Source organism: Anolis sagrei, chromosome 3, assembly GCF_037176765.1.
Source record: "Anolis sagrei isolate rAnoSag1 chromosome 3, rAnoSag1.mat, whole genome shotgun sequence".
Taxonomy (NCBI): domain Eukaryota; kingdom Metazoa; phylum Chordata; class Lepidosauria; order Squamata; family Dactyloidae; genus Anolis; species Anolis sagrei.
The window spans coordinates 245,498,262-245,523,404 of record NC_090023.1 but is presented as its reverse complement, the minus strand read 5'-3'; the positions used below and the strand labels follow the sequence as shown (position 1 = coordinate 245,523,404).

The following is a 25,143-nucleotide window of genomic DNA, read 5'->3' as shown; positions in this document are numbered from 1 at the left end:
AAAGGATCAAAATATAAACACATATATATATTTTAAAAACCGATGAATTTAGTAAGAGGATGGACAGAAAGGATCAGCTGTGATTCTCTGTGGCGGTCATTAAAATCAATGTCAACAATCACCACAAGTTGGAGAAAGACTAACATTTGCTTTCCACAAGATCAGTGGGCATATTTTGCTGCTACTTAAATGCACCTCTAAATATAGTTTTTAAAACTCTCATATAAAAGGAAAACTGCTGTCTATTCCTATGAGTCAATATAATGTGCATTGTTATTATATTATTTATCTATACTCCACTTTTCTCTCTTGATCAAGACCCAACACAACTACACAGCAGGGATGGTGAAAAATCATGTCTCACACAATCTTGTAGCTGTCCTGGAATATAAACAAGAATAATGAGAGAAGACATAGGGAAACACTGCTAACTTTATGAATCCTCAAAACAGATGGACTTCACCAGTCTATCAAAATGATGAACATTAAATAAAATCTTGTGTGTGAAGGTTTTATTTAATGTTCATCATGTGAAGTATTAGCATTAATCTGATGTAAACAAAGCAACATTTTGAAACTGGTGGTTCTTTCACATGGTTTATACCTTATGAAATCATCATAAGGATCAGGCAGTTTCTGATGCTACACTTACCACACATGTGTAATGTGATGTAGAATTAAACAAAGTTTTTAGAAGAAATAACTTGTCATAATATGAGCAGGGAGACTATTCCATAACAGCAGGGTAATGTGTTAGCCTGCCTGCCTGCCTGCCTGCCTGCCTGCCTGCCTATCTATCTATCTATCTATCCCAATCCTCTAACTCTTCTTCATCACTCCTTTCCTCTGTGTCCTGCTGAGCTTTATATTAGATTGCTTTTTTTAAGAAAGAAAAAAATAAATTAAATAATTGTCTTGAGTATACATAGTTGGAGAAGTTTACAAACTAACTTTAAACAAAGCATTTCCAAAATAACAAACTTTAGGCAAATAGCACTGGCTGCTTTTTTTCATAAAATCTTTTATATCGTAATTAGATTGCATTCTGTAATACAGGGGTACTGGAATACTATATACAATGCAATATTAAGACAATTCTGTATAAAGCAAGGTGGAAGGTCTTGGGTCCAATATCTAGCATCTCCAGCTAGATAGGAAAGTAATGGGAAAGATCATTTCAAGTTGTGGTCAGTCAAAGTAGATGGAAAGGAAACCAGGGTTTACTCTGTAGCAACCCATCAACTGTGGAGCTCCCTGCGCTAGCAGTCAACGCTATTTTTAAGCTTCCCGTGGGTTATGTTTTGCATTACATGCAATGCTTCAAAATGCTGTTTCACCACTTTTCAAAGTGGATTCTAGGATTGTTTTAGACTGGTTTCAGAAGTTTTTAAAGATTATGCTAATGTGTTTTAAAGCATTTTTATTTTAGTACTGTTTTTATTGGTTTGCATTTGTTCATCACCTTGGGGGGCAATACAGACCTCCAAGTGACCCAGAACCATGGCCTGAGCACTTGCTCTACTAGGATACATTTGTTTAGAAAAGACACTGTAAGGAAATTACTATGACACAATGTTTTCAGATAATCATTGTCTTCTAAAGAGGCTCTCATCAATTAAAAAAAAAGAGAGAAGCCCGTCCATCAGGGCCACACACTACAGAGATATGACACACAAGGGAAAGAGCGGGGTGGGGGGGGGGGGGATAAACTAGAGGTGGAACACCAGCATCTCAAGGCTAGCACAAAGCGTTAAACTATAAGCAGGCACTTACATCCCATTTGGGCTGAGCTGATCCTCCCTTGCTATTGTTTCAACATATTTTGAGAGTGATCGGTAATTCTTTTTCTTTTGTCAATGAATATGTCCCAAGTGTGTTTTTCCCACCCCAGCATCTGCAATGCAAGAATAACAGGCAAAGAGGGAGTGATGGGCTCTCTCATTCTCTCATGGAGGTGAGAAGCAAAGTACCCACCCTTTGTACCTCCTCTTTGTACCTCCACAAGCTACACATCTTGGTAAAAAAATTCCAAATCTCAGTAGTAGGTAAGATTGCAAATGAACATAAGTTTCATATATAATAAAGAAAATGTGGAGTTTTTTAAAAAATCATTGCTACATAAGAAAGCTTACAATGATGTACAATGAACACTTATCAAGTGGGAAATATGGAAAGGGAGAAAGAAAAGCCAGAAATGGTATGGAAATGAAACCTGAGATAATGTCTGTGACATATGTTACAGCTGCTGGGGAGATAATCAATTCACTTATCTCACAATAAGTGCTCCTGTTGGTCATATCTGCAGAGAAATATCAGTATACAGAGGGATCTTATAGACTTTTGAGACTAACTGAGCAAGAAAAGTTGTAGAATAAGGTTTTGCCAACTAATTCTACTTTATCAGACACAACAAAAGCTTATGCTACAATTTGTCGCACTCAGTCTCAAAGTGCTAAATATTGCTTTGCATACTGATATTATAGACTCTTCTTACATGAGAGAAATCTCCAACAGGATGGTAAAACATTTGGGCATCCCCTGGGCAACATCCTTGCAGACGGCCAATTCTCTCACACCAGAAGCAACTTGCAGTTTCTCAAGTTGTTCCTGGCATGAAAAAAAAGTTACAATAGTGATACTAAGACAAATATTTTAGAAATTTGCCAGAAGGCACTTGTATAATGGCATGCCTGATTTGGAGAGACAGGACTTTATTAAAAATGTTCATTCTTTCAAAAATCAGAGGTTCCAGACAGTTCTCTGAAGGTAATAAAGCAGGTGCAGTACACACAGACTTACAAAGAAGGTCTTTCACCCCCGAAACTAATCAAACTAATATGTTTTTAATGTTTTCATCTTGTGAGGTACCTGTGGGTGTCCCTCACAGTTTCTGCTAATCATCAAGAATAACAATGTTTTAACACAAAATCTGCTTCACGGCCCATTTTGTCCTATTTCGTACTTGCAATCAAGTCAATGTTAAATTGACCACAGTACTTCTGAAGCAAGATGTAATTTCACAAACAGATTTATGACTTTGCTGCATTAGGTCTGGGAAGAAAACGCTGTAAATAATCCAACTCTGAACCTATATCTTTTCAAAGTGACAATGATTACTTCAGATTTTTTGAAGCTTTGTATTTAAATCCAACTGCAGCTAAAGCTTTGGTTTGTTACCTTCGGCAAGTTTGCAAAACAAGGTAGTTAGTAGCCTTTTGAGAATAATGAACCAGTATTACAGAGGTATGCCCTTTGCTGCTAGGAAAATTGAATTATTATATTTTCATTACAAGATAACCTTTAGTCAACAGACTTAAGACCTCCTTGAGCCCCAGTTTGTAAAGAAAGAGGGAAAATAAAATTTAGGAAACTAAAATAAGCCACTTAAGGAAAATGGAAGAGAAAAGACACTTGACCAGAATGCTCAGTTCTTTTTAAAATTTAAATCAATGCAGAGTCAATTTCCACGATTTCTATTAATTTTGGACAATCTCCTCAATTGTTTCTGTTTTGCACAACAGAAAGAGAAATTAGAAACAGAACACTACTGATTAGGCTTGCTAGCTATTGCAGAGATACAGGCAATATATAGCTTGCCCATGACCTTTTCTGATCAATAAAGCCTAATATTAAGGGCACTTCTCATTTTTATAACTATTGAATTGAAAATGGCATTTAACAAAGAGCAGAGATTTCATAACCAATAGCTATATTTTATTTTTCCCTTTCCTTTACAACTTCCATTTCCCAATAGTAGTATGCAAACAGTCCATCTATGAAACATATCCAATTGCAAAACAAAAAAAGTACCACGAGCTGTTTAAGGGATGGGGGTTTCTGTGAAAGGGGAAATGGCTTTGATGACCAAAAAGTGACTTCTGACAACAGCTTCAAACTACAAGAAAGGAGATTCCACCTGAACATTAGGAAGAACTTCCTAACTGTGAGAGCTGTTCAGCAGTAGAACTCTCTACCCTGGAGTGTGGTGGGGGCTCCTTCTCTGGAGGCTTTTAAGAAGAGGTTGGGTGGCCATCTCTCGGGGGTGCTTTGAATGCAATTTTCCTGCTTCTTGGCAGGGGGTTGGACTGGGTGGCCCACGAGGTCTCTTCCAACTCTATGATTCTATGATTCTCCCAAATGAGGCTGGTGTACTAGATACAACCCCATCTAAGAGCAAAAGATCTCACTTTCATTACCCACAGTGTTATGCACAAACTAGATTACTGTAATGCTCCTTTAAACACAATTAGTGTCTGCTAGTATAGCAGCTATATAGGTCAAAACATCTGGAGAGTCATATGTTCCCCACTCTTGCTCTACAGGAAGAACAGTGAAACCTCTTTGAAATGATGTAATAAACGGTAACATCAAGTTAAATATTTGAAATACCTCCAGAATGATTGGGGTTTACTTAAAACCATATCAATAAAAATTCTGCTAGAATAAAAAAACTACAGTTCCAGAACAAAACTTGCCATAATAATTCAGTAAGGGATGGAGGGGGGTGAGGGGGGGGGGAAGCTTGGTCAAAGAGTGGTGTGATGTCTACAGCACACCACTCATTTAGTCTACAGATAGCTGAGATTTGAATCAAATTATGCTTGATGCAGGGAAAGTGAATCAGGAGCCCTTTGGCATTCCAATGAAGCCAAATTGTGACCAATTCAAATAAAGGGAAGCACATCTTCCTAGAACACATAGTTAAGCAATATTTTTTTCTTTTACAACATGGATAGTAATTGTGGCAACTTTCAAAGAGTTGTCAGATCCATGGAGAGTAAGGCTATTGTTGGCTATAAGTCAAAATAGTTGTGTGTTACTTCTAGTATCAAAGGCAGTATACCACTTATTGGGAAACAGTAGTAAGAGATTACTCTTACCCTCTAATCTTGTTTATGGACTTCCCATATGTATTTGGTTGGTCTATGTGCTAACAAGCTGCTTTGACTAGATCAGTGCCATCAAAAGTGCCATAAGAAAATGTTTGGGTCAACCCTTAAAACATTCTTAACCTAGCAACCGGTATCAGTGACTATTACTCTATTTTAAAGGTGGGAGTTAAGAAGTAAGTAATTTTCTCATGGCTGTAGAGCAGTGGTTCTCAACTTGTGGGTCCCCAGGTGTTTTGGCCTACAACTCCCAGAAATCCCAGTCACTTCACCAGCTGTTAGGATTTCTGGGAGTTGAAGGCAAAAACATCTGGGGACCCACAAGTTAAGAACCACTGCTGTAGAGCAAAGCCATGGCTAGCAATTTTGAAGCATACCAAAATCCAATTGTTTGCTGCAACTAAATACAATTCAGAAAATATTTCGTTGTGGTATATGGTGTGGGTACATTCACCAGTTACCCCTTTCTGGTTGAATATCTGTATTACTTTGTATTAATTTTCTATGAGAAAAATATTTGGCATTTGTAGACACAAAGTTTTTTTTATGGAATTTAACTGATGGTGAATGCAGGTGGATCATATGTGCACCTTACTGTTGCTGAAAGACTCACATGCCAAGGTTGGAAAAACAAACATTTATCATCTACCTTTCAAATATAAGAATGCCTTACTACTTTAGCTATTCATGAATTTACATCAGCTCAAGAATGTGCCTTTGGAAATACGGTCTGTTTATTTGGATATTTATTTCTAGCCCATTTTTCTATCTTATATGTTTGTATAATTTTCTCTTTCCCCTCCTTTTTCAAGCTTTCTTTGTAATTACGCCTTTTAAAAAATCCAGTATTTTTTACAGTGACATATAAATTGAAGTATACTTAGTGGCTGAGACCCAGATTCTGGTTGTTATAGTGGCTCTGGGGTAGAACAAAAAAGTAATCTGAACTAGCAAATTTGACAAGTGGATTGGCAATTATTCTACAGGAAACAATGATTTCCAGGTTTTCTCTACTTTGATAACTATCTTGTGTACTTTGCAACCCAAGTTCTTTTTAGTAACAACAACAAAATATGTATCATTCAATTCTTGGAGCTAGCACAAAAACACTTCCAGGAATTATAGGAATATCTATTGTAGGATGGAAAAAAAATAAATGTATCACAGTACTAAAGAGAGTAGCATATTTAGAAATATACATTTTAAAAAATGAAAACAGGCAATTTTACACACTGCATTTACTACATTCGATGGCCACGATCTAATAATTAAGTATCAACAGCCCTATGGCAAAATACCAGCAAGATTCTGTATAAATCAAAATGCGGGTTTTAAAAAGCCATTTCACTATTGTGTGTTTGTATTATTTCTATAATATGCTACACTTCTATTCATCTGAATATTTGTGGTAATGATGCCATATTAATTAATTAATTTCTGCCATAAAGTCACAATAAAAGATGAATCAGATATACACAAAAAAGGGATATCACATGGTATGTACCAGATGTTACATATTCTCTAGAGGCTGGAAATTCAACACCAGGTGGTTATGTCAGCCTAATGAAGCAACATCTATACTCTTCAGGGACAAAAAGGGTGTAGTTGGAGGCTCTCAGATATTGCTTAAAAATTAAAATATGCCATTTGTTAGGCATTAATTGAAGAGTATAAAATCTTTCTGTTTGTATAGTAGAGCCATACAGACATTTAATTTACACAGTCTCATAAGAGAATTAGTGCTGAATGTTCCTTTCATTCAAAGTTAGATACTTCAGTTACTATAGTGGATCAGACTGATTTTGATTAATAATGCAATAACTAAGCCAGACGTTATCTAAATTTAAAATTGAGTTTCTTTCAGAATATATACTCTTATGTGCTAAAGGATACACAGCCCGAGTTCAGGTCATTGCCATAAGAATAGACCTCAATAAAACTAACTGAACATAAACTGTGACCTTTGACAAACCCTAATGAACTTAAGGGCACCGAGATATATTTTCTTATCATTGAGTACAGCACTCTAAGTTATTACAACTACATGAGCCAGATGCAACTAAAACCTGCTGTACTAAGTTCTGTCTTGTTTCCAATATCAATTAAATTAGAAAACAATGTAAACTTTAATTATCCGTTGTATAAACTAAAATTATGTCTAAATTTGCTAAACTTTGATGGAATTTAAAATCCTGTTAATAGTGAACGTCAGAACAGAAAAGTAGATACATAGGCATAGGGAAAATGTAGTACTTATAAGATAAATAATCATCATTGGCAATCACTCGCATCTGAGTAGGATGGCCTTCTAAGGATAGGGTCTTGGTGATGGGTCCATAGGTGACCTATTCTTGACCCGTATATTCTTCCACAGTGAGGACATCGGTTTCTAACTGGAAGGCGGTCCTGGTCTGGTTAAGCTGACATGCCTTCCTCTTGATGCGTTTCTCCCTTTCGCACTTCATTCATGCCTTTTCCAATTCCATAGCATTGTTAGTCACAGCTGACCTCCAGTTAGAGCGCTCAAGGTCCAGGGCTTTCCAGTTCTCAGTGTCTATGCCACTTTTTTAAAGATTGGCTTTAAGCTCATCTTTAAATCTCTTTTCCTATCGATTTTGCATTCTTAAGTTGGGAGTAGTTCTTTGGAAGACGGTGATCGGGCGTTCGGACAAGGTGGCCAGTCCAGTGGAGTTGATGACAGAGAATCATCGCTTCAGTGCTGGTAGTCTTTGCTTCTTCCAGCATGCTGAGATTTGTCTGCCTGTCTTCCCAAGAGATTTGCAGGATTTTTCAGAGGCCACAATGATGGAATTGTTCCAGGAGTTTGTAGATGGTCCATGTTTCACAGGCATATAACAGGGTTGGGAGGACAATGGCTATATAAACAAGTATCTTGGTCTCACTCTGAATGTCCCAATCCTCAAACATTATCTGCTTCATTCAGAAAAATGCTGCATTCACAGAGCTCAGGCAGTGTTGTATTTCAGTGTCGAAGTCAACTTTTGTGGAGAGATGGCTGCCAAGGTAGCAGAAATAATCAACAATTTCTAATGTTACACAATTAAGCTATATTTCTGGCATTACAGGGGGATTGGCTGGTGCCTGTTGAAAGAGCACTTTGGTTTTCTCGATGTTCAGTGGGAGGCCAAGCATTTCATACGCTTCTGTTTAGAGTGGCTTGTAGGTCTCCTTCTGAATGCGCACAGACCACATTGTCTTCAGCATACTGGAGTTCTATAACAGATGTTGTTGTGACAAATCTCATGGGATAGCTGTCCATGAGATGTCTGCCATATGGCTGTTGTCAGTGAACCTTTTAACTCTGCCTACAGAAGACAAAGTGCAAATGGTTCTCTTCAGGTCTTTCTACCTTTATAGAGGAATTTATACTGCAGAGACCCAATGATAACGCAGAATCATTGTGACCAGTTGTTAATCAGCTTGTACACAAACATAGTGAGCTGTCTAGGTGCTTTTTCTTGCCTCATAAGACACAGTTAAATAAAACTCATGGCAGTCCTACAAATGAGACAAATTGTATTTGGTTGATATACATGTCTCAGAGTATATTGTGACACCCCAGTTCCAAACGTTGCAGGAACTGGAGTTTCAGGTGTGAATTCAAAGGATATTTTTGTTGCCCATAATGCAAAAAACTTGTTCTGCCCTGATTTTCTGGATATGATAAGAATGTTGTTCAATACAAAGGAATTATCTATTTATCAGAGAGAAACTCTTCATACCTTCATCCACATTTTCCCAGGGAACTTGCAAATATTATCAGAACAAAACAATATTTCTTTCCTAAATCTCTTTTCTAAGCAATAGAAAAGAGATTTTATTCAAATGAAGGATTATATAATGATTTCAAATAGTAAGTGAAGCCCAGCTATGACCCTTCATGAACCACAAGAAAAATAAATAAATAAATACAGAAGTCGGTGGTTATTACTGGGGGGAAAAAACCCTGAGCTATGTTTATGGATAAATTTTAAAAGAAAATGCCTAGAACCCAAATCCTGCTCTTCTTCACACGCACACACATGCACACACACAATCTGACAGATATTTGAATGTAACACAAATTAAATTAATGCAGTCTTTCTATCTAACATATCCTATGCACTCTTTCTTTGAATCCGAGCTATATATATAAGGTAGCAAGCTACTTCACAAAATGGTAAAACTTTACCTCAAAATCATGAATGCACAGCAAAGGGCTAGCGTAAAGCACTGACCCATAAAGACCCACAAAAACCATCTGAAGTCAGATTTCTTGGCTCTGCATGCCACTCATTCAACAGAGAATGCATTCTGAAACATGCATCTATTAATATAAGCATCATAAAAATAAAGCAAAGATTGAGAAGCAAGAATTGCTGGCTATAATTCAAAATGTTTTCCTTGAGGGAGAAAGTGGGCAGGCTGTTTACATATAACTCTAGTTATTTGAGTGGCCATCTGTGAATTCACACAAATAGGGGTACCTGTGTCTGTGCAGTGAATCTTTTGGAACCTTCTAGAACCCTTACGTAAGATTTTTTTTTTTTTTTTTTGCAGAAACCCCATCCACACAAGTGTGCTTCCTCCCTATAAACCCTCAGTTCCACTGACATTGAAACAGCAGCCAAGGATCCAAGGCAGTGCTTCCCAAACTGTGGTTCTCAAAATGCTTTGGACTTCAGCTCCCAGAAACCCCAACAAGCCTGGCCAAAGGATAAAGATTTTGGGAGCTCAAAAAGTGGAGCACCAAACTTGGAACTCACTCATCAATACTTCCCAAACTCTAGTCCAGTGGTTCTCAACTTGTGCATCCCCAGATGTTCATAGACTAGATAAAGAATTGCTATAACCCATTTGGAAAGACATTGTGGTCTTTTTTGTCATATGAATAGCGGACAAAATGTGTCTGTGAATTCCTAGGAAAATGAACAATCCACATAAAATGCCAAAACCTGACACACATCTCGTGAGTATAGAGAATATTTCAAATCAGTGGTCAATTCTGTAGAAATCAGGGGAAACCATGTTATCCAATGTTCTAGTCAGCAAGTGATTCAGGAATCAAGTGTTGGGAGGATGAGAGTTGATACGGCGTTAATTCCATGTATTTCAGTTGCAGGGTATCCAACAGGAGGAAGGGTGAAGGAAAAACTTGGCTGCCAGCTAGTCCAGAAGTTATTCAGCAAGTCCAGAAAAAAACACCCCAAAACCCAAAGAAAAGTAAAACAAAGTTGTAAACTGTAGCAAGTAGGTCAGAAAAAGACACATCCAAAAAGTACTGCTAGGAGGAGGTTTAAATGCAACAAAGCTGCCAGGAAGTGACTGGGAGATTTATAGGCAGTCAGCTTTGGTTAGTATTTGGATGGGAGACAACCAACGAATAACAGGTGCTGTAGGCAATATTTCAAGGGAAGGAACTGGCAAAATCACCTCTTGAGTATTCCTTGTCTTAAAAAGTCCTATGAAATCCATGGGGTCAGCATATGTTGGCAGGTGATTTGAAAGCACTTAAACACACACTTAGATACCAGGTGCCTAGTCAGTCTTCTACTTATTAGCCTCAAGGAACTATGCAATCCCTCTTTGTTTTTTCATTGATCAATGAATGAGGGAAGTGGGTCTTCTGCATCTGTAGCGTCTTGCTGGGGGGCAGAGCCACCTTTGTGTCATTCCTCAGCTCCTGGAGACATCCTATGAAAATTGTTGACTCTGGACCAGACCTTAAGATCTGGCAACACTATTAATAACACAAGTGTCCCTGTTAATGGCAGAGTGAAAAAGATAAAAAGGGGAAGGTCTCATCTGTTATGATATTTTTATAGTATAGGTGCATGAAAAACATTTAAAATCAGAGAGCCTCAATGATGTTAACTCAAAATATCTGCTGTGTCCTGATTGGTTCAAGTGATCCAAGAAGAACAATACATCAATATTACAGAGTGGTGGAGCCCCCGGTAGTACAATGGGTTAAATCAGTGGTTCTCAATCTATGGGTCCCCAGATGTTTTGGTCTTCAACTCCCAGAAATACTAACAGCTGGTAAACTGGCTAGGATTTCTTGGAGTTGTAGGCCAAAACACTTGGGGACCCACAAGTTGAGAACCACTGGGTTAAACCCTTGTGTTGGCAGGACTGAAGATCGACAGGTCGGAGATTTGAATCCAGGGAGAGCGCGGATGAACTCCCTCTGTTCGCTCCAGCTCCCAATGCGGGGACTTGAGAGAAGCTTCAAACAAGGATGGTAAAACATCAAAACATCTGGGCATCCCCTGGGTAACATCCTTGCAGACGGCAAATTCTCTCACACCAGAAGCAACTTGCAGTTTCTCAAGTTGCTCCTGACACGGAAAAAAAAATTACAGAGTGGTGCTCATGGACACCCTGCCCATGCTACAATGAATGTACACAAGGAAAATGTCTGATAATGTACAGTTCACTCAGGAGAAGAAAGAGCCAAGGTGTGTTCCTTGTAAAAGAGTAGGTATACGCAGCTAGCCACAAGCAGATCCGAGGCTCATCACTACAGAAACAATATTCAAACAACCAGAGGCTGCAGTTGCTGCATGCCAACATTTAAGTAAGCAGTGAGTGCAAGTGGGATAAAATTATGCTACTTCATAGAGCTGTGATAAGCAAGATTAAATGCAGATATTTACTGTCCAAAAGGCAGGAAGACATATTATAAACTTCTTAAAGATTTTATTTGGGTGCAAATTATACTACCTTTCAATTTGCTAGGAAATGTTCAAATTTTTCATACAACTCTAAATTGTTGTTTATTAGTTCCTTTCTTAAATCTTATTTTATTTTAGTTCCTATTTTAATATCATATTTTCCCCTAAGGAACCATTTTTTCAGAGTTCTTCATTTGTATTTACCCTTTCTTTCTGCTCACGTGCCCTGTATTTCCAAGCCTATGCAATACAATGTTTTCCAAGCATGTACCACGTGAATTGTTCATATAAATGGAGCAAATTAAACTGTCTGCACATATATCCTATCACATTTGTAGCCCTGATTTCTCTCTTTAACACGTGGCCAAGACACCGTATTATCTCCCTGCAGAGGCTGACCTCAGGATATTAGATTCTGCCACATAGCTCTCTTGTACTAAACTGAGGGGAAACGCTTAATCACCTCTGCCTTTTCAGGGAAAAACCAACTTTAAATTTGCCATGATGAAAAATCAATAAAGCAGTAATTGCTTGGCTTATCATTGTGTGGAGGAACAAATTGGGAAGCGAAGCTTAGCATCCACACAGATTTCAGTGAAACACGTGGAGTTTCAGGATCACTAAGCTAGAAAAGGGAAAGGTCTCAGAGCGATAATTAAATCTACTCATGCTGATTTTCTGCCAAATTTATTTCCCCAATGTATATAAAATGTTTCACTGCTTACTAGCTAGGCATAACTAATCAATTCAATGCTGGGCCAACACACATGAAAAACTGAAATGCAAATTTAGGAACGAAGGCGTCAGGATAACATTCCTTTAAGCATTAGTCAATTTTATTTTGTAAATTCGAAGGAACTAGTCTTCATTTAGCACTATTCCTTTGATATTTAGGATTACATTTACAAATGTGTTTCCCCAATAATTCCCTCTAAATCTTTTTCACACGAATTCATTCCAGGTACCAAAATAGTGCTATCACTGTCAGATATTTTAATCATCTTCCACTTCACATAACTATATGTTTTCATCCTTAGATCAATTTATGAAATCAAGACATTGTTTAACTGTATTATGAACAACACATTAAAACCATTTAGAAATAATAATACAGACAGAGCCATGTTCTTCCTCAGCAATTATATATTTTGGTACCATATCATTGTGCAATTGTGACTATATATTTCATCAAACTTGACTAGCCAGGTCTAGAATATAAGAACTGTCTACAGGTCTGCCAATAGAGCTGTCATAAATCCTGATGCCACCATAAATAAAATTCAAATTCTAATGACATTTTGGATTAATCCCAAATTAAAACACCTTTGCCACTAAAAACATTCTTGCAAAAGTGGACTTTTTTTTTAATAGGCCTAATTTTATGCAGCAAATTAGCATAGCTCCAGAATAGCTCTGTTAAATTTAAATGAGGAGGGGGGAATCTCTCATGCCTTCCTTTTTCTGCCACAAAAATTATTTCTAAAGGAGTCCTTCAACTGGCTATAGGGACTGTGGTAATTAAAACATTTAAAGTAGCACAAGCCCCCTAGTCTCTAATCTGTCGCTCAGGTCAGCTGTCTGTAGATTCTAATTTGTCCTCCATTTGTATTCATGACAGGAAAATACTGCATATGTAACAGCAAACCAGCAGGAGGGTGTCGTGGTGGGCTTGGAGGTCAAATAATTTGATTTCTGAGCAGATTACATGTAACATCCAACATCTAATCTCACACCTGATTTGGCAATAAAATTACAATAAAAGTAATGTTCAGGGTTAGATAAAAGAATAATCTTTCTTCTTGAGGTAGAAAACAATATGCTTATTTATACCACAGGTTTTCTACAGTACAGCAACAAAGGCAAATCTTTTAGATTCATTCATTTCCAGAACTCTGCTACCTATCATATGTCAACATATGGGGAAGGGGGAATATCATTATGTTTAAAATGCCCACTGCGACCAAAGGAGGAAGAAGAAAAGCTGTGTATCCTACAATCTAGTCATTCAATTACAAATTATTGTTTTCACTTGAATGGTAGTTCTTGCTGGACACAATAATTGTAAAATGTGCAGAGAAAGAAAGAAAGATCAAACAGAATAACCTATTACAAATATAAAAAACTCATGTAGAGAGTGAAAAATACAAAACCATTTGTCTATGCATTTCTATTAGAGCTGTGGCATCAGACATCTCAAAAATGCTTGTGAATCACTGTAAAAAGGTATTTTCAATCCAATTTAATACAAATTATTCTTCAAACAAATATCAAAAGAAGTATTGATATTGATTTTATCATTGAATATAATTAGCTGAATTTGTTACAAATATGAGTTAGAGCTTGTCCTCTGAATATACATGAAACATACATTTATTTACCTTTCCTAATAGTGTGTTACATGTTATATTCTTTTTATGTTACTCTATTGTAATGCACTTCTGGGCTTGGTCTCATGTAAGCTGTCCCGAGTCCCCTTTGGGGAGATGGTGGCGGGGTATAAATAAAGATGATGATGATTATGGTGATGATGATGATTATTATTATTATTATGGTCCTCAGGGCAAAGAGGATAGGCTCTCTTTAGGAAGAAGGACCATAGTTGAGTGGTATAACCAAAGGGCCAAGCTCTCTTTATGGGATCTCAAATAAGACTGAAAAGAATCTGAAATACTTGCAGAATCATTGCCAGTAACTGTTAGGAATACAGGGCTAGATGGAGAAACTGCTTGGCTTAGTATACAGTAACCTTCTATATTCCAGTGGGCTGTATCTTTTAAATATGCTACTCTGTAAGATATTATCTATATTATCGCTATTTTTCATGTTGTCTATCCTAGAAAGTATGTGAATTTTTACTTGTTTTTCCACCAGCAAAATGCAGGTTTTTTCATCCAGGTAAGTTACCAGGGATTTCAACAAGAGTGGGGAGAGTTGGAAACTTCTGCTGCTAATTTTTCTAAAAATATCAGGCATTTTTCACTCTCATTGCCCACCCACCTGAAAGCCTACAGAGTCCTGACATGCGCACAATACCAGTAAACTTTCCACTGCTACATCTTTCAGAGTCCACATCCCAAAACTGACATATTTTTGTATGCTCATTATACTAGCTTATGTGTATTTTCCCTTCTTTGTAGACTTAGAAGACTATATGGTCTATAGATTGCCAGAGACAGAATCTCTCCATAATGTATAGTTCCAACAATAACTTCTAATTACTCCTAAGAGATGAAACTGGAACCAAAATGAGGTCATTATGTTGATGGAGGGTTTTTGTTCTATGCTTTAGGATACAGAGCTAATTTGCCTGGACATCAAAATCCTCAAAACTTATACATTTACCAAGCTTCTAGGACATAAGATGGCACTTAGGGATTTCTAATGTGCATCACCTTTGCCTCCCCTAGAATTTAGTAATCATTATTAAAAGATTGTTCAAAACTGGTCAGTCAACAAGTAACTGTGATTTGTCTTCAGACCCAACTCTAAAGAAGAATGGGAAAAGAACTCTTTCAGTAACCTACTGTTCCATAAAATAAGTACTGCTGTCAAGACGCCTAACTCGACAGCAGTACGTGTGAAGAAGATCTTGGAGTCCTTGTGGACAACAAGTTAAACATGAACCAACAATGTGATGCAGCAGCAGCAGCCCAAAAAAAAAAAAAAGCAAATAGGATTTTGGCCTGCATCAATAGGAGTAAAGTGTCTAGAGCCAGGAAAGTCAAGTTACCCCTCTATTCTGCCTTGGTTAGCCCACACCTGGAATACCGTGTCCAATTCTCGGCACCACAATTGAAGAGAGATATTGACAAGCTGGAATGAGTCCAGAGGAGGGTGGCTAAAATGATCAAGGGTTGAAGAACAAGTTTTATGAGGAATGTTTTAAAAAGCTGGGCATGTTTAGCCTGAAGAAGAGAAGGCTGAGAGGAGACATGATAGCCATGTATAAATATGTAAGGGGAATATGTCATAGAGAGGAGGGAGCAAGCTTGTTTTCTGCTGCCCTTGAGTCTAGGACCTGGAACAATGGCTTCGAATTACAGGAAAAAAGATTCCACCTGAACATTAGGAAGAACTTCCTGACTGTGGGAGCTGTTCAACAGTAGAACTCTCTGCCCGGTAGTGTGGTGAAGGCTCCTTCTTTGGAGGCTTTTAAGCAATGGCAGGATGGCCATCTGCCAGGGGTGCTTTCAATGCGATTTTCCTGCTTCTTGGCAGGGGGTTGGACTGGATGGTCCACAAGGTCTCTTCCAATTCAAAGATTCTATGATTCTCCCAACTTAGGCTGGTGTGCTAGATACAACCCCATCTATGAGCAAAAAATCTCAATTTCATTACCCACAGTGTTATGAACAAACTAGATTACTGGATTGCTCCTTTGAACACAATTAGTGTCTGCTAGTACAGCAGCTATACAGATCAAAACATCTGGAGAGTTCCCCAGGAAGACTCTATTATTCTATGATTCTATGAAAAATTTTAAAACTATATATTACACAAGACCTTTTTGAAACAATAAGAATAAAAAGGGCATTTTAGAAATTTGTCCTTAGAATATAGTAAATACTATGCTTGGAGATGTTTTAGAAAACCAAATGAAAAAGCACCACTGATGATCCCCAAAATAAAATAAAAACATGTGGTAGAGGGAGATCGAAGATAGTCCCTTTCATAAAGTAAAAGAATTCCTATATTTCTGACCATCATTTTCCCCACTTTCAAAATTTACAACAGCTGTTGACATGGAGATGGGGGCAAGAGAGAAACAATAGGGTACTTCTATTACTATTTTCTCAGTGGCTAATAACAATAGTGTGTGTGAGGGAGAGAGTATGCATATGAGCATCTATGTCTGTTTATAGAAGGAGTATGAATGAAGTTCATCTTGGGTCCCATACTAGAAAAAAAGGCAGGCTAAAAAAATCAAATAAATAATATACATGGAGAAAGTACTTTAGCACATTCTTTTCCAGACAATTCCTACTCCCACAACCGATCTTATAACAGATCTCCAGGGTGGCAAGCAGTTTTCCCATGCCATCAAATGGCATTGGAGGTGTTGGGGGCTGTATAACAATAACCCGGCTCCAGCTTCATAAAGATTCCATATAGGAAAACAGACCATTTTTGCCTTATGCAAGTTGAACTGAGATCTTAATGCACTCCTGATACAACTTACATGAAAGCTTCCAGACTTGAAAGTACTTAATCACCTGCTGAGTACTGTTGAGATGGCAGGCAATGCAAGATGAACCTATATTCATTGCACTTTGAAGTCAGAACATTGGTAAAGCATAGTTGAGTTATCAACTTTTGCTTTCACATAATGCCCTTTCCAGTGTCTTCCAATTTAGCTTCAAGTCAGAGTAAAAAACTACAAAAAGCCCTACCCAGATGCCTTAAAAGCACGTTAGAGTACCATGCCCAGGATAACAGAGGCACTCTTGTTCTCACTTATTACCTGCTTCAAGAATAGAAGCAATAGGCCTAGAAGTGGCACTAACTTTAGTGGCTTTATCTTTTGCTTCACTGGACATTACTAAATGTGAGCATATACGCCTATTAGAACACATGCACGCGGTGTATCTGGATAGCATAATTAGAATATCAACATAAAAGAAAAGCTTTTCTTCAGATGTAATCAGTGCCCAGTGTGCTTTGAAGTTAAAGAGGGGAAAGCTTCAACTATTTTAAACAGATCATTAAACTGAAAAGTTGATGCAATTTGAACTTCTAAAATCATCTGTTTAAAATTGTGAAAATAAAATAAAACGATTACTCTAAAATGTATGGCTAATTATTTTTTATATTTTCAATTTCACAATACACATTAATAAAGTTCAATACAATGTGTCAACTGTCCGTGCATTTAGACACCCAGTTAGAGAAATTCCTCCCTCATCCAAATTACAAACCAAAAGCTAAAGAGCAGGAAGCCTTGGAGGTAAGCAAAAAAGTCTTGTTGGGTGACCACAGGCAGAAAAGGGTTCCATGATCACAAATTTCTTCTACAACCAAAATTACATATCTTAATGCCTGAAATGGTTAGGGTAGTTTTCAGGCAATCCAGAAAACTGAAATGTGGTATACACATAGCAGAAGACATCTCAAGACAAGAATCTCTGAAAGTGGGGGTTTCTGAGGGGGAGATTTCAAGACATCTGGTTTGAGCAAAAAGCAAATATTTTGTTTACAGATTTTTTTTTCTAATGATGATTGGGTTTTTCAAATATCAGGAATACTATAATAATTCTGATAGGACTAAGTGAATAAAATAAATTAACCTTCAAAAATTCACCTAGATAACACAGGAAGGACATATGGATTACCTTCTTCCTTTTTCTTCTTTGCTTCTTGTTCACTTCTCTCTTTAGCTTTTAATGCTTCATCAGCTTTAGCTAAAAATAAAAAGGGGTGATTAGTTCCATGCTCAACATTTTTAGTAAAGAAATGTTTTCTAGACAACTGCACATTCAGTCAGATTTATTTAACAACAATATTTTAGCAACTTCAAAACAAACCTGTGATTTCAGAATATGTAACAAGTGACAGCTGGAACTTAAAAACAAACACGTGCAAATTAAATTATTAAAGCTGGAAGCAATGATCTGGTCTGAAGATAATCTGTGAGTTTGTAAGTACATTTTTAAAAAATGTGAATTCCTATTCTCCATGGCTTTTACAGTATTTTAAGTCCTTTAGAAAAAGACCTCCCTTTGTCAAACAACAAGATACAAGTCTGGACTGACTTCTTCGTGGGGAGGAGGTGGACTACAGAATGGACTACAAGAGCAGCACTCATTCACTTATAAAAATGAGAGAAATATGAGCAATATGGGGCTGAGCAATATGGAAATCTTCAGAAATGCAAGACTGTAAGAAAATCCAAGGAATCCCTGGCTGCTTCTATTATATGAGCAGCAAGGTACACATAAGTCAATGATGAGAGAGAATGTTCTTTACATTCCCACAAAAATATAAATTCATAGGAACTTCATTTTCTCTGTTTCTAGCTAGCATGCAAAATCCTTCATGGTGGAAAAAAGAAGTTTTCAGTGTAGATTTACAGGCAAGTACATCTTCCTACATAATAGACAATGGGAGTTCCATCTCATAAATCTGGCCTGTGCTACTCTAAATGACACACTTTTAGGGAGAGTTAATTAACTTCTACAGAAAAATAATTAAGAATCCAATTTGTGTTACCTCAGTAAAATACCACTAAAGTCAGAAAGTTTTAGAAACTTCACTTAAGAAAAAGCAGACAAAGTGATTAAAAAGCTGGAGTAATTCTCTGTATATGGGGTTGGGTTTTTTTAGCATTTGAGGAAAAGGTTAGTAAGGAATGATAGGACAAATGCATAAAAGTGTGCATGGAGTGGTGAAAGTGTATAGAGTGAACTTTGTCTTTCATAATACAAACATAATACAAGATGTTTTTGTAACTCAAGGACTGCCTGTACACAAATGTGGGGTCATCCAATCTAAATGGTAGGAGGTTCAGGACAAACAACAGGAAGTACTGGCTGCATAAATAGAACAGCTGTATTCAGAGATCTTTCTATCTTCCCTGGGCCTAGGTGTCGACAAGAACTTCTCTCTACAGCTGCTACTTCCTACTTAGCTGGAAAAGGAGAAGGGCAGCAGTCGAGCACTTCTCCATCTTATTTGGGCATCACTGCTGGCAAGAGCCAGGCTCTTTCAGTTATCAACTGCTAGCAGACAATGGCTCTTTTCCTGCAGTCTGCAGGTAAGTTGAGCAACAATCAATAAGCAATGGAATAAAACCAATTACAGCTTGTGGTCCCATACGTCACAGGAGGATACACAGCAAACCAAATATTTGTGTGGCGAACACATTGAAAACGCATTTGACTATATGACTGAAGAAAAAGCTGGAACAGATGAAAATACTGTCTCAATTATCTACTTCAACCAAGTTGCCTTAATTCATGCTTTAAGTGTGTTACAATTGAGGAATTGGACTGTTGTATTGTCCAATATACTAATGTATAAGTCTATAAATTTTAATAAAAAAATAACTCCCAAAACCTGGGTCAACTTATCCACAGGTCAGGGTAACTACTCTGTCTTATCAAAAAATGAGCCATCCTCTTCTCTGAGTAGAGTGGGGAGAGGCAAGAATTTTGCCTGTCCTGGGAGAACCTAAAAGAAGCACTGACCCATATATTCTCTCTGTCCTGATCCCATTTCCACCTTTTTTGAACACCTGAGTGGAGAAATGGTAGTGACAGCAAGGGCTGGCTGACTCTCTAAGGCAGCATGGGTGCTTTCCCCTCTCTATCTATTCTATGTATAGAGATTTAGAGATTGGGTTGTGATATACATTTTATATGTAAATTTTAAAATAAGCTTTGGATAAGGTTTTTAAACTTCAATGACAATTCCAGTGGCATAAACATACAGTAAATAGTATTCACATTTTATGTTTGCAATACTTTTCATTTTTATTTTTAAATGTCACCTAACAACAAACCTTCTGAATTTCTGGATTCAAAATATAGGACCTGAGATGTATGACACGAGAATTATGTTAGTACTTACTGTATATACTCGAGTATAAACCTAGTTTTTCAGCCCCTTTTTTAGGCTGAAAAAGCTCCCTTTGGTTTATACTAGAGTCAAGGTTATTTATTATTTTACTCTGTTATTAGTATTATTTTTATTTCATGTATTATTTTACTCTCTTTATTATTATTACATTTACAGTATTTTACCCTATTATTATTACATTTATTATTTACACTATTTATGATTATTATTACATTGATTATTTTACTTTATTATTATTGCATTTATTATTTTACTCTATTATTACAGTTATTATTCTACTCTATTATTACTGTTATTATTGCATTTCCATTATTTTACTTTATTATTATTATATTTATTATTTTACTCTCTATTATTGTTGGAAGGATACGTAAGTACATTTACATTGAAGACATGTAATGATTTATTTATTTATTTATTTATTTATTTCTGCTACTTATACCCCGCCCTTCTCACCCCCGAAGGGGGACTCAGGGCGGCTTACAGAGAGGCACAATTCGATGCCCTTATACAAATACATACAACTATAAAAACAGTAATTAAATAATTAACAGATTAAAACATCAATATATAGCACCATAGCACAACAGTAAGCAATCTCATGGTCAGTGTTTCGCGTTCCATAGGTCCAATAGGTTAAAATAGGTTCCTACAATATTTGCCCTTCATTATGGTCCTTCTTTTTAGCTGCCAGAGTTTCCGAAAGCCTGGTCCCACATCCAAGTTTTCAGCTGTTTCCTGAATGAGAGAAGGGAGGGCGCTGTTCTAATCTCCCCGGGGAGTGAGTTCCACAGGCGGGGGGCCACCACTGAGAAGGCCCTGCTCCTCGTCCCCGCCAGTCTCACTTGTGATAAAGGCGGGGTCGAGAGCAGGGCCTCCCCAGAGGATCTTAAACTCCGAGGTGGGGTGTAGAGGGAGATCCGTTCGGACAAGTACACTGGACCGGAACCAGTGTAAATTTTAAAAAAAACATTTCACCTCCTGATGCCTCAATTAATGTAATTTTATTGGTATCTATTTTTATTTTGAAATTTACCTGTAGTGGCTGCATTTCCCACCCTCGGCTTATACTTGAGTCAATAAGTTTTCCCAGTTTTTTGTGGTAAAATTAGGTATCTCTGCTTATATTCAGGTCAGCTTATACTCGAGTATATATGGTATTTTCTATCTGGAAAAGGTACAATGCCTTCCTTTATCCCTCCACATTCTCTTCCTCAGATTCTCTTGCCAGTTGACAAACATGAGTACTAAGAACTAAATACAGGCAGTCCCGAGTTACAAACATCCGACTTACAAAGGACTCATAGTTAAGAACGGGGTGAGACAACAGGAAGTGGGAGAAATCTCCCCTTCAGAAAGGAAATGAACTCCTGAAAGTGTTATTATCATGGGGAAAAGATGTCTCCCACTGAAGCTTTATCACCAAGCCTTGCTTCCACAACAAGTCCAATTTTTCAAAATCCAATTATCACAGGGACGGAAAGTGAGGTGAAATCCTCTGAACAGGGACACAGACAGCAAAGCAAACACCACAGGGATATTAACCCTTCTCTATGCTATCAAAAGCTTGTTTGTGTGTGTGTGTGTGGCTGGAGTTACACCTCAAAAATGTACCTGTTCCGACTTACAAATTCAACTTAAGAACAAATCTACAGAACCTATCTTCTTCATAGCTTGGGGACTGCCTGTAGATGGAATTCCATAAGCTCAATATAGTTTATAGTATGGTGCTGTGCAAATCCTAAAAGAATGTGACCAATTCCTGGACTAGGATATAATGTGTTTTCAATAGGCTGGATGCAGAGAAATTTGAATTCTTGTTTTTTTTGTTTTTTTAAAAACTTTCTATTTTTTTTTCCTGCAGAGAGACAGAATCACTTCATGACTTGCCCCACATCCTCCCCACAAAATCCTCAGTGCAGATCACAACAGCGGCATTTAATTCATGTTACGACAGCATCTTCTAAAAAGAATGTTCTTCTTTTTAGAAACATCTCCCCTTATTACTTAATTATCTACAAGTTGCTCAACTGCAGGGGTTTTAAACACTTTACTACAGATGTTAAAAGAAGATTAAAAATATACAGCACAGTAACAAGGGACTATCAATATACTCTGTAAATTAATTAAATTTCTGTTCTAGCACATCATTTATTCCAAAGCATTAATGTCTCCAAGGGGCCATTCTCTTTTATTGCCAGCTCACTGCCTGATGAGTGAACTTAGAATAAGTCTCTAACAGCATTATAGTTGATGAAATATTAAGTTTTTTAAAGTATTGCCTTGTCAAAAGATAAAGAACCAAAATGTGGGTAGTTAAGACTTTATACCAGTTCATACTTTACAATAAATCAATTATACACTTAATAGAGCAACAGTTCATTCTTTTCTCTGTTAGTCTTCTGCATCAATACATTAGTTATATGAATATTCAATTAGTGTAGTAAGAACAAAGGATGTGAATGCCACATGACCACAACTTGGAAATCCAATGTCTCTTTGCAGTCAGCGCCTACACCTTCTTAAAATATACAACTTAAATGCTGATGTTCTAAAATATAAGAAACAATTACAGAGACATCTGTTTCCATTTACAAGCTTTTAGACACACTCATACTACATTTAAAGTAATGAAATATTAAAACTTTTCTGCCAGCAATATCTTTACAAGAATCTATTAAATTAGATAATAAAAACAAAGCACTGGTAACAATAAAGACTTTTACTTCATTTACACTCTATTCTCCCTAGTAGCAGAGAAACCGTAATAGAAATTCCATTTAAATCCAATTTTGGTTATATGTGTAATTGTAGCGATACCCCTTGAGTCATGTAAAATGCCTCACTTGTGTCTCTTTGGAATTATCCTGCTCAAATTCACATTCTACCCTTACAAGCATCTTCAATATGTATTAGCAAAGCTCATTAGACTGAAATTTAATAACACAAACATTAGGTAGGTTTCAAGATTGTCCATTATCAACACAAGATTGATGGCTTATATATGGCTCTTGGGCCAACCAGGAAAAAAATTTAGATTCAATAACCTACCAGGCTTAAATCTGATTATTCTCCTATGCTTGTTAGTTCTTTATGACTGATTTGTTCTCTGCATAAGAATGGTTTATGAGATTTTTTAAAAAAATACCTAAATCATAAGTGAAATAGTATTATTACTAAGAATACTTTTTCTAACGGTAACCTATATATTTACTAATTTTCTATATTTTGATGTGCATACATTTTACATACATTTTAAATAACTATTTATTTTCTGTTCTTGGCTCATTAATTTGACCAGAGAAGCAAAAACATCAAAGAACAGAAACAAACATCCTACATCCTACAGCTCTAAAACTGATGCAGGACCAACTTTCTTGAAAGCTAATATCACTTACATCATTTAGAAATATTTCCAAGGAAACTTACTAAGGGTTTAAATGGAATTTTTAAAGTCTAACACATCAGAAGAACAAACATCTATTGTTCGATGTGATGCTGAAAAATGCTAAATACAATTATGCATCCAAATCCAGATATTTCTTTGTTTAAAACAATGATTTTGAGTTTCAAAGATAATTTCTGCAAGACAGGCCTCAGAGTGCTAACACAGGGCATGTTTAAATTCCTGCTTCCTATACTCTTCCTCCCTTCAGGAGCTTTACAAACGGCCAGAAAAGCTTTGCTGAATTTTAAAATATTTTGAGACAGAGATACAGCGAGTAAAATAAAAATAAAAATGATCTTCATTTCTGGTATTTCTATTGGTGGAAACAAACAGGTCCTGCTGTTTTGCAATCCAGTTGCCTGGTGAATCTTTCCTACACCTGACTACAAGTATAAGGAATAATGTATGCAATAAGAAAGTAGGCATACACACAGGCACACACACAGTGTTTGTTTGTTTGTTTGTTTGTGTGTAATATATGAAGAATTGGAAAGGGAATGAGAATTCCTCCTGTCTCTTGTGGGGTTTCCTAACACTAGGAATCACAGAAATAAACTTCACAAAGGAATGGTATGCCTGGGTGAAGCACCACTTTGTGCCTATGTTAGCTTACACTGGACTGCAGAATGCAGAGTCCATCCTAAGAGTGCTGTCCCTAATGACAGTAATTAAGGATGCCACTTTAGTGAGAAAGTGCTCCATCAACACCATAGCAAGTGGTGCAAAAAGTGTTAGTTATCAGGAAGTGTACCATAGAGAGGCACAGAATAGTGTTTGTATGGTTAGAGTCTAAAGACTCCAGAGAAAACGTAACACAGAGACAGATAAATATGCTGGCATCAAGCATGTATTACTTGGCCCCACTGCCTTAGATCCAATGTGAGCAACAGAAGGCTTCTAAGAATAGACAGTACATTACTAGATGCCATGACATGCCATGCCATAATGGTCTTGTCTCTGATGCTATCTGTTGTTGTTGTTGTTCATTCGTTCAGTCGTTTCCAACTCTTCGTGACTTCATGGACCAGGCCACGCCAGAGCTCCCTGTTGGTCATCACCACCCCCAGCTCCTTCAAGGTCAATCCAGTCACTTCAAGAATACCATCCATCCATCTTGCCCTTGGTTGGCCCCTCTTCCTTTTTCCTTCCATTTTCCCCAGCATAATTGTCTTCTCTAAGCTTTCCTTTCTTCTCATGATGTGGCCAAAGTACTTCATCTTGGCCTCTACTATTCTTCCCTCCAATGAGTAGTCGGGCTTTATTTCTTGAAGTATGGACTGGTTGGATCTTCTCACTGTCCAAGACACTCTCAGCACTTTCCTCCAAGACCACTGATGCTATCTACACAACTGTAATTCTGCAGGAAGAAAACCTTGCAAATTTTGTACAAAAGTTTTAAGGCACAAATGGGAAAAAACTGTTATCATCCTGCATCAGAATCTGTCAATGAAGTTCTTCCCACCCAATGCAGGTGTCCACTCTAATTGTCCACAACTGTTGTCATAGTGTTAATTTAATAATAATTTAATTAACATTAATGCTTCATACTATTGAA

General features: G+C 37.1%; 1 protein-coding gene across 2 annotated transcripts in view; it reads right to left on the bottom strand.

Annotated features, from left to right (window-relative positions):
• RSRC1 (arginine and serine rich coiled-coil 1) overlaps nt 1–25,143 on the bottom strand; it is a 187,533-nt gene that overhangs the window by 9,318 nt on the left and 153,072 nt on the right. For both annotated transcript variants that reach the window (XM_060767630.2, XM_060767631.2), the window contains exon 7: nt 17,896–17,964. In XM_060767630.2, coding sequence (XP_060623613.2) covers nt 17,896–17,964 — 69 coding nt within the window. The remainder of the gene's footprint in view (nt 1–17,895; nt 17,965–25,143) is intronic.